The 15,400-nt window shown below is 41.7% G+C and overlaps 3 protein-coding genes across 10 annotated transcripts in view; 1 reads left to right on the forward strand and 2 right to left on the reverse strand.

Annotated features, from left to right (window-relative positions):
• Nucleotides 1-1,281: 1,281 nt before the first annotated feature.
• Nucleotides 1,282-7,778, reverse strand: LOC115124426 (ubiquitin-conjugating enzyme E2 S). Its single transcript, XM_029653856.2, has 4 exons — nucleotides 7,304-7,778; nucleotides 5,738-5,885; nucleotides 3,704-3,894; nucleotides 1,282-3,524 (listed from the first exon to the last, which is right to left on the reverse strand). Exons 1-4 carry the CDS (start codon nucleotides 7,304-7,306, stop codon nucleotides 3,165-3,167), a joined length of 702 nt encoding a protein of 233 aa, XP_029509716.1. The 5' UTR covers nucleotides 7,307-7,778; the 3' UTR covers nucleotides 1,282-3,164.
• A 3,275-nt stretch (nucleotides 7,779-11,053) lies between these two features.
• On the forward strand, nucleotides 11,054-13,828 carry LOC115124428 (josephin-2-like). The gene is made up of 5 exons (XM_029653858.2): nucleotides 11,054-11,349; nucleotides 11,578-11,706; nucleotides 11,954-12,079; nucleotides 12,334-12,528; nucleotides 12,920-13,828. Exons 2-5 carry the CDS (start codon nucleotides 11,585-11,587, stop codon nucleotides 13,026-13,028), a joined length of 552 nt encoding a protein of 183 aa, XP_029509718.1. The 5' UTR covers nucleotides 11,054-11,349; nucleotides 11,578-11,584; the 3' UTR covers nucleotides 13,029-13,828.
• Nucleotides 13,829-13,880: 52 nt separating this feature from the next.
• Nucleotides 13,881-15,400, reverse strand: part of LOC115119448 (protein tweety homolog 1-like) — a 48,211-nt gene continuing 46,691 nt past the window's right edge. For 3 of the 8 annotated variants that reach the window (XM_065016710.1, XM_065016711.1, XM_065016708.1), the window contains one exon: nucleotides 13,881-15,096. In XM_065016710.1, the coding sequence (XP_064872782.1) occupies nucleotides 15,078-15,096 (19 nt within the window). In that variant the 3' untranslated portion in view covers nucleotides 13,881-15,077. Of the gene's footprint in view, nucleotides 15,102-15,400 lie in introns of all 8 variants that reach the window. The other 5 variants (XR_010463591.1, XR_010463592.1, XM_065016709.1 and 2 more) reach the window with 4 other exon arrangements.

Below are 15,400 nucleotides of genomic sequence, written 5' to 3' on the forward strand. Positions count from 1 at the left end.
ACAAAGTGCCCTACAGTGCAGTTACGGAGTACCCTACAGTGTAGTTACAAAGTACCCTACAGTGCAGTTACGGAGTACCCTACAGTGTAGTTACAAAGTACCCTACAGTGCAGTTACGGAGTACCCTACAGTGTAGTTACGAAGAACCCTACAGTGTAGTTACGAAGAACCCTACAGTGTAGTTACAAAGAACCCTACAGTGTAGTTACAAAGAACCCTACAGTGTAGTTACGGAGTACCCTACAGTGTAGTTACAAAGCACCCTACAGTGTAGTTACGAAGAACCCTAGTGTTGTTTTATTATGCAGTGAGCGAACGTGTCAACAAGCAGACGGAGTTTACAAACTGTAGCATAGCCTAGCTGTGCTTAGTTCAAAATAATATCAAATATTTTGCCTAATGGCGCACGATGTTGTGTTGTAGAAAAATGTGACCATTTGTACAATCATCCTAAAATCTCATAGCTATTATTTTTGGTTCTGTTATGTAGACCAGTATCAGTGTTTTTGCAGACATTGTTTCAGCTTTGATCTAACTATCTAAACGAGCGCCAGTCGCAACAGGAGCCTGTTCTTTATTTGTAAAGCCAAGACTGAGTGTAAAGTAGAGAATTTCACACAATCAAAAGCTTCGGGACCTCTAGCTGTTGGGAAGATGTGGCCAGAAAAGTTGGATCCGCAGCCACTCCATACTTTCTATCCCCATAATCGTCAAGGTGGTAGGGTACTCCGATAGATAGTTGAATCAACCTTTCCACTGATGGGGACTAGAAGGTGAAAAACCTTTCTAAACAGGAGGTTTCCTAGCATCACCTCCAGCCCAACACCCAGGTGTCTGGGGGCAACTACCAGGATCAGGCAGATATTTCCACCCAGATGGGTAGCTGGTGGCTCTGCATGCTGCTCACTGCAGCCAAGCCAGAGGAAGGAGCCCTTCATCACGTACGTCAACTGACAGCCTGCTTGCTGGGGGCACATTCCACTAGACTAAACATGTGTGTATGGAATTCATGACAATGGGTGGAGCTCAAGAGTGTAGTGGCTCCCTCCTTCGACTCGTCTCCCCAGTTGCTTTTTCACCCATCCCGTGTACTCAGACCTTTACAGATGAAATTAATCCTGTTTTTACTATGAAATATGCCCCAGATAAACAACCTACATTGGGGGCTCTCAAAATGTGATTTCTCCCTTCCCTGTTATTATACTACTGTACCAGAGAGCAATGCTATTCACACCATAATGTGTTCAATATCTTACCAACACTGAAGAAACAACTAAATGATACATTTTCCCACATTTTCCTAATTTATTCATTTAAATAACTTAAAATGGACACAAAAATACCAACCCATTAAGTTTCGCTCAATGACTGTTTCCCAGACACCTTTTCCCACCGAAGTAAAAGAAAACTGTTGATTGTTTCCCTGGGAAATGTAGGCGCCAACATGCATTTAGATCGGAGGGAGAAAACATGCCCAGGAAACCCAGCCAGAGGAGCATATCGACTGAGGAGTTCCTTTCTATCAAATCTGTTGAGGCTTCCCTATTGACAAATACATTGTTTTCCCACAATTCTGAATAGGATAGGAGCTGGATAGTGCATATGACCGGAGCAGGTATTTGATCCATACAAATCAAATGAAAAACATTTTACAATAAAAAAGGTTCACAAGTAGACTATTGGCAAATCAGTACTAAAGACCAGATGTGCCGCTATGACCATATAAATAAATATCCATAATTATATATGGGATATAATTAATAAATCAATGATATGCACAATCCTGCACCCTAACCTAATCCTGGATGGACAATAACCTACTTCATACACGCACCAAGACATCTGAATATAGGCATGTCACTTTAAAACCACTCTTCAAATACTGGACAATGAATAAACAATGACAATTTTGTAAAAATGCAAAAACAGAATAGTCATACATGGGGATAAACATATACAAAAAAATAGGGGTGAAATCATTCTTTAAAGTAATAATCAGACCAAATGTTGCTCCCTTCGTGTCCATCTCATTTCGACCACGACTAGACAAACATTTTCTAGGAAAACTGCTCATTGCTGCTTCCTCATTTGACTACCCAATGAATGACCATCTCATCATGTTGTGTTTCACTCTATGAATAAAAAACATTGCATAATCTTCTAATAAGTCCTCTACCCTTACTCCCTTCCGACAACCTGATCTCGTATAAGGTAACTCAACTCAGACGTGACAAAACATCTCACCAGTTTCCCAACACGAGGCTAGCTGGGCAGTACACAGTACCATTTCAGCAACAGGAGCCATGTCAAGAAGGGGGTGGTGAAAGAAAGAGGCATTTTCTGTTTCTGAAAAATATCTAAGACATTTTGTTTAGTGAACACTGAACAGAAAGAAGCCTAATTTCAGATGGGGGAGATGAGTCAGACTGAAGCTCAAACAGTATTGAGCTGGGTAGCTACTGTATGACACACACAATCACTAGTGCCGTGTATGAAACACAATAAAAACCTTTCTCTGATCATGTCAGCGAGGAACCATGGAGAGAACTAACACACAGCGGTGAACCCATTTCAATTCAGTCACAACACCCCTTTTGTTTTAAACAAAACGTTCCAGACATGTTTTACCATGGAAGTGGTCAGAAAGTAGTGATGTTTTGGACCTAAATGCCATAAACATTCAGGATATCAAGGTGCTCAAAGTTGCCTCATTTTGCATACCCCACTCAACCAAAAAAATGACTAAATAGTCTGACAACCCGGTTCGCAAGCTTTTAAAATATATCAAATCTCAACCATTTATCTTTTCCAGTGATGTTGACATGGATGTCTCATTGTGTGGTGAGGTTCGCAAAAGGGGTCAACTTTGAGCACCTTAATCTTTTGTGTTTTGACAGAGGTCCAAAAACTCACTTTCTAAGCACTTCTACAACAGACAAATATGTATGGAAGGTTTCATTCAAATCAAAAAGGGGTGCTGTCAAAAAGTAATTGAATGTATATGGATTTATCCACAGGGGATTGGGAGAATATATGGCAACAAGGAATGAACAGGAATACAAGATGCAATGAGTACAAAAGGGACAGTACAGTCAGGGGTATAGAAAGAGTCTGGGAGAGGGGAACAATATTCAATACACACACTGAGAAGACTCCAAACAGCATTAGAGTCGTCTCAACGCTCGCTTTTTATCAGTTTTCTTCTTCCCTACAACATTACTATTGCTACTACTACTGCTGGAGGTAGTACTGCTTCCATTGGCTCCGTTACCCAGAGCAGCAGAGGGGGCAACCCCTGGCCCCATCGCCCTCTTGGTAGGGTCCCCTGCGTGTTTTTTGGGCTGGGGGCCATCGGCGGGGTCCTGGGGCACCCCCGACGTCCCCCCATGCCCCCCCATGGCATGGATCTCAGTCAGGAGGCGAGCACGGGACGCATACTCTGTATAGTCCTCCAGGAGCAGACGACCCGCCTCCTCGTTGAGAGCCGACTCAGGGTTGGGATGGATCATAAGGCACTTGATAGTCTGAGGGGAGAGAGAGAATGAGCACCGGTGAGTCGTCAGGGTATATTTCAAGGTTTTCCTTGAACCACTAAACAATATGTTAAGAATAGAAAATGCACCAGATACAATATTTTCTTTCACCCATTGCTATTTTGGATTATTAAAAGAAGCACCTATAGAGATGCTTAAATGTTTCTTACCAGTAATACATGTCTGAGTCCCAGCTCTGCCCTCCAGTCCCTCTTCAGGACGTTGACACAGATCTCTCCCTTGTGGCCCACATTAGGGTGGAAGATCTTGGTTAGGAAGTAGCCTTTCGGTGGTGCAGCAGGGAAGTCCTTCCCCAGGACCAGGCGCATCCGGAAAACACCCCCGGCAAACGGGGTTCCTTCTATTGAAGCACAATAAATAAACCACGTCAAGCAGGGGTTGACATTACTGGTTGTCCAGGGCAGGTAAACTGAACAGTCGGTAAGGTGGAATCTGCCTTTTGTCCTGAAGACTAGCGTTCATTCACGTCGACTCGAGTTCAATTTGTTAATGTGCATAAGCGACTCAATAAAATAAAAAATCAAGCCAAGTGATCACACAGTTCTCCCTACATTCTCTTTCACCTCCGTTACTCTTCTCACTCCACTCAGATCCGACCGCTCCCTCTACACAAACGAGTTGCGCACCCAAGCTCCCATTAAGACTATAGAAATTACTGCCTATAAAAATGCATCTAACAGATGGGATACACAAACAAAACTGTAGACAAGCTACATTCCTTGCCAAATCACAACAGCTTTATCACAAATTCAAAATGGACTGGTTAATTAAAGTAGGGAAATGTGTTCCAACTACAAGCTGCAGATTATGCATCTGGTCCATTTAGCGAACTGCTAGTCTGTCATTTAGAATAGGTTACAGATGGACATATGTAACAAAAACATTGTTTTGATGAAGGCAAATAGCCCCAGCCCCAGGGCCCACATGGGCCAGCCCCAGCCCCTGGGCCAGCCCCAGCCCCTGGGCCCACATGGGCCAGCCCCAGCCCCTGGGCCCACATGGGCCATCCCCAAGCCATGGGCCCACATGGGCCATCCCCAGCCCCTGGGCCCACATGGGCCAGCCCCAGCCCCTAGGCCCACATGGGCCAGCCCCTGGGCCCACATGGGCCAGCCCCAGCCCCTGGGCCCACCCATAGCAATTAGTTTCAGCAAATGCGCTTCAGCTCCTCACCATTTGAGTGACAGTCAACAAGATACACTCAGCAGAGCGATAGTATGCAATTTCCAAGTACCACTTTTGGCTGCTGAGAGCTACTTTCAGAACTATTGTCTAAAAAGTACACAAAAGTATCGGAGACTTAAATTTCATGCCGCTATGGAGTATTTTACATGTGTGATCATCACTTCATACTTTAACACACACTTTAACCCTTTTCATCAGAAGTCTGTCAGAGTAAAGGCGTCTGCATGCTTCCCAGCCAAAACAGTTCGGAAGAGTTTGTGCATATATTAAGACAATATTTTGTGCCGTTTTTGTTAGTTTTGGACTTCAGTCATTTTTGTCTGTTGTTGTTTGGGCGTACATTTTTTCTTGCGGCAAGCCAAAGTTGGTAGCCAGAGTCCATATCCGAAGTCTACACCCCTTTGTCAGTGATTGGCCAACAGTAGGGATTCTTCAGTGAAGTCGGTTGTCATTCAACAAGAGACGACTCATTTTCATGAAAATGTTTAATTGCGAAATACTGCAAACATCCTTGTCAAAAACATCAAAACTATTGACAGATTTATTGAGTTAGATTAATTCTGCCTATGTTGAGGAAGTGTATACTGGCTATGGCGTTTAAAAATTGACAAACAATACTATTTCTGCTTTTTACTTGTTTTTCCAAGCGAAGGTCTTTTAAAGTATGCGAGCACACTCGTCTGACTTCGGCTAACCACCAGATGAACTGAAGCATGCTGACGCCTTAAGATAACTTCTTTACAGAATTAGCATGAAACTTGTGAAAAAACGGGTTTGAATAGTTCATAAGTATGCTGACTCATTCAAACAATGTTCAAATTTTTTACATTTGTATGTGTAAAAGACCATTTTCGTTTTTTGGGCAAGTGACTATGACCTTTGCCTGTACTTGCCCGATAGACAAGCACCTTTGAGAGCTTAATGTCAACCCCAGCATGTTCTACATTACAGCTTTCCTAGGCAGACAAAACATTTCCCATGACAGAGGTATGCATTACCTGGTCCCTCAATGGCTGTATGGAGTTCTGTGATGTCTTCTTCGCTGGGGTAGATCTTGATGCCCTCAGGGGGATCTGCAGCTAGTGCAGACACCTCTTTGTACACCAGACGCAGAACCTGGGGCGGCAAGTTCTCTACATTGGAGTTCTATAAATGGGGCACACACACATTACTATTCTGTCCCACTACCAACAGAAAGGTGCAAATATGGTAAATACTATAGATATGGAAACCACACATCCCATGATCACAAACACATTAATAACAGGAAAATCTCAGTAAGGGACAATTTCAGTAAAGCGGTCACCAAAATGGTTGCTCAGAATCAATGTAGCCATCTACTGTCTGATAAGCCTTATGCCTGTAGCCGATAAACTCAACTCCACGATTTATGATGGAGATGAGCTACGATTCGTGTGAACAGACTGGAGCTCCTTAGTCACAAAATCAATTTGAATAAAAAACTACTGATTTAATTTATGTGTAATTGCGGGCTATTCTTTGGATGCTATAATCTGAAGTTTTTGCTAAAAATGGAATTGTATGGGACTAAGGAATTCCAGTTTGCCCACACTAGTCGCTGCTCAACTCCATCGTAAATCGTGGAGTTGAGTCGAATACAGTACAGGCCAGGTGGTGATTCACGTTAATATCATGAGAGTGCGGTGAACGCACCAATTTGTAAGTCGCTCTGGATAAGAGCGTCTGCTAAATGACTTAAATGTAAATGTAGTGCAGTGGATAAGCTGTGTCACAACTGACAACTGCGATTTCAGCCAATGTCTGGCAGTTTACTTCATTGATAAATGTACAAACCGGTCAAAGTTACGATATTGTATAAGCATTTTCTAGCCATACAAAACGGACATCAAGTTATCCATTCTGTCTTTACCAAATAAAGCTAGGTTGCAGCTAGCTAGCGAATTAACAGTTAGCCGAAAGCTAGCTAATGGTAGCATTGCTGGCTAAAATTACTGACTAGTTCACATTATTGTCAAGTCAAATAGCTAATGTAACGTTCCCATTAAATCGCCCAATTGTGTAACACATTGATGTAGTTCTCATTACAACTCCTCAATTTCGCTAAAAGAGAGGAAATAAGATATCTAACTAGCAAGCTAACATTAGGTAACCAAATCATCATTAGGTAGCTAGCTAACTTGCATAGGTAGCTACATACGCCAACTTTGGGGTGTGCTAACGTTATGATAGTTAATTTGCTGACAATCGTGTCGAAGTTAGTTAGTGATTAATCTTTATGTTGGACAGTTTACCATTTAAATTGTGTTCGGGAGAAGTGTCAACACTGAACTAGCCTGCGAAAGAAAATCGTAGCTAACGTTATAACGCCAGTTAGTTAACTATAGCAAGCAAATAACCAACTAACGTTAGCTACCCAACTTAACTAGTTAGCTAAGTTAGGTCTCGGCAAAGTAACGTTACTGTAGTTAGCTAGTTAACGTTAGCTAAACAGCTGGCAAACAATTTGACTTGCTTTGTTAGCTAGCTAAATAACCAATAATTGTATCCATTTATGAATGTGTTTGTAGAACATTTTAACTTACCATGTCTTCCGAAGAATATTAGTATTCAGGTGACTGGGGCTAGCTAACTCTGTGATCCTCGTCTAAATAGCAACGGTAGCTAGCAACTAATAAATAGTTGCAGCTTATGCTTGATCGATGAGAAAGTGGTCCACGACACCTCAAATAAATTAATAAATGCAGTTATCGCCGACTATTTAGATCTCGAATGGCCAAGCAAGCGATCAAGTTATGCTAACGCGTTAGCCAGCTGCAGCTTGCTAGCTGAAATTCTTCTCCTCAAAAGTTCAGTCACACTGATAGCACGTAAACCCCAATTCGTTATTCTGCTCAAACCAGTCTGCTTTTTGGTGTAAACAACGTATACAGTGAAGGGAAGCGAGCTACTGGAATAAAGTGTTTTTAGCCAAAGTTATGTGGTGGCCAAGTGCTAGAGTAGCTAGCCAGCTACTATTTTCGTTGACACGGAACACGACTACGTCTCACAAATGAAATTGTGTTGTCTTGACCAATCGGTATTTTAGCCATACATCACGTGTACAAACAACCTAACCAACCAGACCAATCACATATCGTAGGTGCGCCGTCGTCATCATACTTGACATTTCCACCAGCCATCCAAAGTCGAGAATGTCAAAAATGCTTCCAAGCCATAGGTGCGTTTGAAAAACTCATACCCACCCAGAGGGTAGGACTTCATCTTGACAGACACACACAATATAAACTTTTTTCTAAACTTCAATATAACCTAATCCCGGTGAACCTAACTCTACCATACAATATACCCATAGACGGCAGTGTCAACAAATGATCAAAGACTGTTCTCTTTGCTGCCGCAAGTGGTACCAATCAAATCAATGTACCAAGTCTGGAACCAACAGGACTCTAAACAGCTTCTACCCCCAAACCAAATAAGTTTCTGAGTGGTGCAGCGGTCTAAGGCACTGCGTCTCAGTACTAGAGGTGTCACTACAGAGCCTGGTTCGTTTCCAGGCTGTATCACAACGGGCCGTGATTGTGAGTCCCGTAGGGCGGTGTTGTCTGGGTTAGGGTTTGAGAGGCTAGGCCCTCATTGTAAATAAGAAATTTGCATAGACTTGCCTAGATAAAATAAATAAGACTTCTAAACGATATTGAGAAATGGCAACTCTGACTACCTGCAGTGACTATGCACATATGCATACTGACGCCACACACTTTTACAATCACCACATATGCTAATGATATTATCTAGCCTGTTGCCTATTCTCTTTGCCCCCACCTATATGTACAATACATAGCTTCCTGAAATGACGTTGTACCCCTTCACATCGACTCGGTACTGGTACTCCCACGTTATTCACTGCATAATTATTCCTTGTGTTACTATTTCTATTTTATTTGTATTTATTTTATTTGATCTTTAACTATGCATTGTTGGAAAAGGACCCGTATGTAAGCATTTCACTGTGAGTCTACGACTGTTTTCTACGAAGCATGTGACAAATACAATTGGATTTGATTTGATTTTAATTTAATACTAGTCGAGGTACCAGTCTTTTTAGCTAACATTCAACTCCTTGTCACTCCTGTCATTGGCTTTGGCAAGGAGTGGAATGTAATAGCTGAGCAGAGACACAGAGATGGCAACCAGGCTAGAATGCAACAAATCAGAGAGAATTTAGAACGTTTGATGCTATCAGAAGCATGAACTATTAGTCAAAATGTTAGATATGCTTGGGAATTACTACAATAGCAACTTTGTCTAACAATATGGTCGTCATTCTAATGTTCACACATAATGCCATCCATTCCAAGGCCTTTACAACAAATGTAGCTATTTCTCAAACCTGTCCACATAATTGTTTAGGATCTTCCACAAATCACCATTTCACTCTTCATGACTTTTGGTGAGCAGCACAATAAAACCTGGGTACGTAACCCCTTGTTGCATGAGGTAAAACATTTATTTGCTCATGGTTAAGGTACCAAACCATCAAGCACTGGCATCCAACATTATAATAAGGGGTTAAATATCTGTACCTGTAAGACTCTTATCACATGTATTACTTGCATGGAGGAAACTTTTACAGCTCACAGCAAATCTAATGTAAGTGTTGCTTCTGTACAAACAAAAAAATAGAAAACATCACAGCCTGCCAACCCCAGTCTACTGACATCAGCTCAGATTGAATTTGAAAGCCCCTGACCCTGACCAACCATCCTGAGAACTATGGTCACAATGGCCAGAATGGGAAAATGCCTACCATGTGCCAGACAGAAACTTCCCTGTTATTTAAAGGTAAATTAATGTAGATGAGTGATTATTAATGCCATCCTCAAGATACAGTGATACACCTGAGATTTGGAAAGGTACATTCCAAGTAACATTACATTTAAATTATTCCTAGTATCCATCATTTTGGAAGGGAAGGTTATGGCCTTCAACCCCCAACTGAGACTTTTTCCTGCAGTATTTCTATTGACCACTAGAGTGCGCCTCATCATTACATTGTCTGCGTGTTTCTATTTCGGGATTATGGTTCTGGATGTTTTCTTCGAATTATTTGTAGGAAAACAGTGCACAGGGATTTCCCTTGTGGCCCTCTGCAATCAGAAAATGTTTTTCGATTAATGACATGATTGCTTGTGTCATGTGCAAATACTTTTTTGTCAAATGTGATTTTTATGGCTGTTAATTGCAATGTTGTAAAAATACAATAAAGTAATTCAATCATTTTTATTTACATTAAACAGTTAAACAGTATTTTTTCTAAGGCACAAACTAGTAATGCTCATTTGGACACGATGTGTGTGGCTTTTCCCATAGAGATAGATAGAGGACTCTAGTGCCCAAATGTCTCATTTAGAATGGGCAGCGCCATTGAGCACTTTCACCATTTTGAAGTAGTCACTGGGTGGGACTTCCTATGGGTTAAGGAAGGATCACATAATTCCAACCAGGTCACCAGGAGGGATCAGCCAATGCATTATACTTGTGAACAAACATTCCACAACTGCAGGTGGCAGTACATTGGCAAGCTTTATACCTGTTCAAACAACGCACTCCAGGTGGCAGTATGCACCAAGAGGACAGGGTTCCGGTCTAGAATAATGGTTTTGACTGCTCCCACAGTTTTGCTTCTGTACAGCAGTTTAATCTTAAAGACCGGACCCTTTTTTTCAATTTTCGCCTAAAATGACATACCCAAATCTAACTGCCTGTAGCTCAGGATTTGAAGCAAGGATATGCATATTCTTGATACCATTTGAAAGGAAACACTGAAGTTTGTGGAAATGTGAAATTAATGTAGGACAACATAACGCATCTAGTAAAAGACAATACATCTTTGAAATCCATCACTCACAACCGAAGATATTAACATTTTATATTCATCAAACGTCTGCTCTGTTTTTGGACGATGTGATGACGTGATCACTGCTTGCGCTCGTTCCTTGTGCGGTTGCATCTCAGATATAGACGGTCCATGAAATTAATCAACATATGCGAAAGTGAGTAGATTATCTTGAAAACAACGGGCGGACATATTGGATGTAGTCTTCAATTCTTATTATATCTCCGTGGTATGCACATATTCAGTTTGTTTACCAAATCATAGAAAATGGATGCCCTCAATTGCGCTGCCCCTGCTCTCACAAACGCCATAACACTGTAGTACATATACAATGATGAGATGTCTATCTAAGTCTATGGGCTTTTCCAGGCGCGCCATCTTTGCTGGCACCACGCATAGTTCCTGGCTTTCAGCGCGCACTAATCACTGATTGGATAGCCTGATATGAGTTGCAGAGAAATTCTGCGAAGACAAAAACAACGCTCGCTCCAATTTACGGGCGTGACAGTTGAACGACAACAATCAAGCTTCCGGTTTTCCCCATTCTTACTAGAGTTCACTAGCATGATCTTGTGAGCGTAAAATCAACAAGTTTATGTATAATAGATTTACGTGTACGCTAGGTACATTTTATTATTTTGTTTGTCGTGGAATAAGAGCACCGAAAGAGCTATTACTGACTTTGATACACCGCTTTATTTGACCATTACACTGCGGGCAACTTCCAATACGGTAAAGACTGATCTAGTTAGTTAGCTAATAATTGAATGAAATTAAGCATTCTATTGGACTTCGAATGCCCGTGTTTTTTTCTGCAGTATTACAGAGGAGATAGCTATTGTTTTGTTCCCTTGGAAAGTGTTTAATTCATTCCCTTTTCACTGTTTTGTTGAAAGTTCATATATTCAACAATGTATTGAACAGCTACAGTCAACATGTTTGTATTTTGTCTATCAACAGGGTTATTATGAGCGAAGGAGAGGTATTCCATGAGAAGCAGCGACTGGAGTTGTGCGCCATTCATGCTCTGAACAACGTTCTGCAAGAACAAGTGTTCACCAAGGAGACGGCAGATGACATCTGCAAGCGGTGAGGTCACTTAGGTCAGGCGATGTGTGTGTAATGTCAACTTTAGGGGGGCGGTGTTTTGGCTAAACAGGGTTCTTTGTGTCAATGATAAAACAGACTCTTCAATATGCAATCTTTGCATGTAAAATCATCAAGTACTGCTATAAGCCTGTGATCCAAAGAGCACCCAACAAACACTTTCTCCATGAGTTCCAAGAGCATGTGAATCTGTTTTTACCATGTTCCCCTCTTTCCCCTTCCTCCCCAGGCTAGCTCCACAGTGTGTGGTGAACCCTCACCGCTCGATGCTGGGCACAGGCAACTATGACGTCAACGTCATCATGGCTGCCCTACAGAGCAGAGAGTTGGCTGCAGTATGGTGGGACAAACGCAGGTCAGTCTTAAATACCTCCGGGCCAGACAGATTCGGAAGAGATGATTGGCAATGAAATACACCTGTGTAATAAATTCAAATCCAACCAAGTACCGCTACAGGTCATGAAGAGCAAGTTTTATTGTCCAAAGAAAATATTCTGATAAGGAAACTTTGCCAGATTGTCTACTCCTACTGTTCCTCCCCTTCACCACCACAGTGACTCTGTTGATTTCAAATCAAAATCTACGTCCCTTTTCCTATTTCTCCCTCAGAACAGTACAGAGTCTCTGTGTTGACAAGGTCCAGGGGTTCATCCTGAACGTTCCGTCACGTGTCTCTCTTGGAATTGTATCCCTCCCCGTCAAGCGGCGGCACTGGCTTGCAGTGCGCCAGGTTAATGGACACTACTACAACCTCGACTCCAAACTAAAGAGTCCTGTCTGCATCGGGAACGAAGCAGATCTCCGGTGAGTGATGGGAGGGACGACTATGCAGACATGTATTGTACAACTCTTAATCAAAGACACAGTATCTCCAACTTTACAGCTGTGATAGTGATAAATGCAAAAATATGCAAATGCTAAACTTGTCATGCTAATTGTTTGCAAACAGAAATGTCCCTCTGTCATTTTTATTTACATTAGTTACCCTGTCAGGAACTCTTGAACGCAGCCCACAATTTGACTGTGGTAGACTACTAGTCAGAGTTTGATCTCATCCTGTTAGAGGAGTGGTCACATGGGGCTTACCACAGTGTCTGCTTGTTACAGTTTGTACTTTGCACTCTTGTAAACCAGTCTCTCTCACTCTCCCATTTGTACTCTCTCATTCACCACACTCCCCTTCTCTCCCTCACAGTACATTTCTCAGTGAAGTTCTGTCTCCGGACGTGGCAGAGATGCTCCTGGTTGTGAGGAGGGACGTGGAGGAGTACGGAACCTGGCTGAACTCTGATCTCAGGAAGTGATTCCTCTGGCCTGGGCATTCCTTCATTCATTCAGCATGGGACTCAAACTCCTACTCTACTCTGGAAAAACAAATAACATTTTAGAAAACAAGAGGCGCTTAACAAAAAGTACATATTTCAGGAAATGCATTACCGGTTGCTGAGGAGTGTGGGCACTCTTAGACACACGAAGTGCCAAAGATAATTTAAGATGACGAGGGATTTCTGTCCCAAATTACTTGTTTGTAACAGTTTACTGACTGTTTGGATTTCTACACTACAGCTGCATCTATATATTTTTCCTTCTCTCTCTTCCTTCTTCCTATGCACTGCACTGTCGAGGTAGATCAGTTAGAACTGGTTTGTTTTTGTTATTCTATGCACTGCACTGTCAAGGTAGATCAGTTAGAACTAGTTTGTCTTTGTTATTCTATGCACTGTCGAGGTAGATCAGTTAGAACTAGTTTGTCTTTGTTATTCTATGCACTGTCGAGGTAGATCAGTTAGAACTAGTTTGTCTTTGTTATTCTATGCACTGTCGAGGTAGATCAGTTAGAACTAGTTTGTCTTTGTTATTCTATGCACTGAGGTAGATCCGTTAGAACTAGTTTGTCTTTGTTATTCTATGCAAAGAGGAGGTACAGAGGCGGCACTGGATGTCATGTTGACAACTGACTGTGTGAAAATAATGCTTCTATGTTTGTGTTCTGTCTGCGTCTACATCTAACTATGCATATCCAAGTGAATGGGAGCACTGTCTTTCTGTTACACGCGCTACACACACACTCAGAGGATATAAAGAACATGTTATTTATATGTAACGATGTGTCTCGTCTTTCAGAGGTTCAGCAGCACAGTTCATTCACAGTTGAGTGACTTAAACAAGGCAACTTTATTCATTGTTATTATTTTATTTATATTAGACTGGAGTGAAAAAGGATGCCATTCAAAAGGAGCATTGATTATACCATACAAACGCAATTCAAGGGTTAACAAGGTCAGTAGATAAGGAGGGTGTTCAATGAAATCTGACATCACATATGTACATAACATCCTATAGAGACCCCAGAAACCCACTGCTATATAGTTATTATTGCTATTTACGGTAGAGCTACTGCAGCACCAGTGGCAGGAGTTTTATTGCTATGTGCCTGCTGTCATTGCATGGGATTTGTAGTTCTAACGGTCTCGTGGTTGGATGGGAGTTGTAGTTCTCAATTCAGCCTACAAAGACGTTTGTACAATAGCCCTCTCTTGAATGTTCTTTTTAAAAGCAAAGTTTCATGAGGGGATGGGCAACTCCAGTCATTGGGGACTTGGTGTCCCTTCTGCACCGGACTCCCAATAATCGCCTAATCATGATCTTCAGTTTAGAATGCAATTAGTTTATTCACCACTCCGGCCCCAAGGACAGGAGTTGCCCATCCCTGATTTAGATAATGTCATCAACAGTGAAATGTACAGTATAGTATCAGAAGGTAATACAAAGGAGATACAGAATTTTCACTTATAAAAAGTAAATCAAATAAAAATTGCACGTTGAATACCAAGTGAGGAGACTGCATATTCATTCACCCAAAAATGTGTCTTGTTTCTACGTGTCAGTGTTTCTCTACAACAAGATATAGATATAAAAACGTGAAAATAAACTGGTGCTACATTTAAAAAATATAGAACTACAATGTTGTAACGTCAATACCATTTTGGCTCGCCGTGCAACTGTTGACACTGGACAGACAAGGGGGATTGTAAGGGGTGACTTTGACCGAGTGAACCTGGTTCAGACCTCTTCATAATCATGCTACCTACTGTATCTATCTGACATTAGTTTACTGTGAGGTTCTACAGCAGGCCATTCAACCTTGTTGGTACTGACGTTACGCACCTTTAATTTACATCTAAAGCTCGATTTTTGGGGATTAGTTATTTTTTCTTCATCTCAATAAAGTGTCCATTCATAAGAAAACAAAAAAAAATTCTATACTTTTTTAAACATAAAAAAAAATTAGCGTGAATACAGGTTCCTTGAATGGGCGGAGTTGGGGTGTGTTTGACTACCCCCGTAACCAGTCAGCATGCTGGGAGAGTACTGTACTTTCAGAAACAGCGTTTTGATTCGATATGGGGGAGCCGCCATTGAAGATCCACAGAGGAGGGTGTGCAGAGAGAAGGGAGACAAGAAAACAACAAGAAATCTCCATTATTCAAATTGGTTTCAAAATCATCTCATGTAGGAAGATGAGCACTCACGTGGTCACGTTATTCCCCTAACAACAGGGGTAGAGGAGGTAGAAGTTATCCACAACCACTGATCCAGGGTCTTTACCTCCACATGGTTAAGGTTAGGAATGGGTGTCAGGTAATCTGATCCCAGATCAGAGGTGGATGGAGAC

The sequence above is a fragment of the Oncorhynchus nerka genome, unplaced genomic scaffold (assembly GCF_034236695.1).
Source record: "Oncorhynchus nerka isolate Pitt River unplaced genomic scaffold, Oner_Uvic_2.0 unplaced_scaffold_897, whole genome shotgun sequence".
NCBI classification, from domain to species: domain Eukaryota; kingdom Metazoa; phylum Chordata; class Actinopteri; order Salmoniformes; family Salmonidae; genus Oncorhynchus; species Oncorhynchus nerka.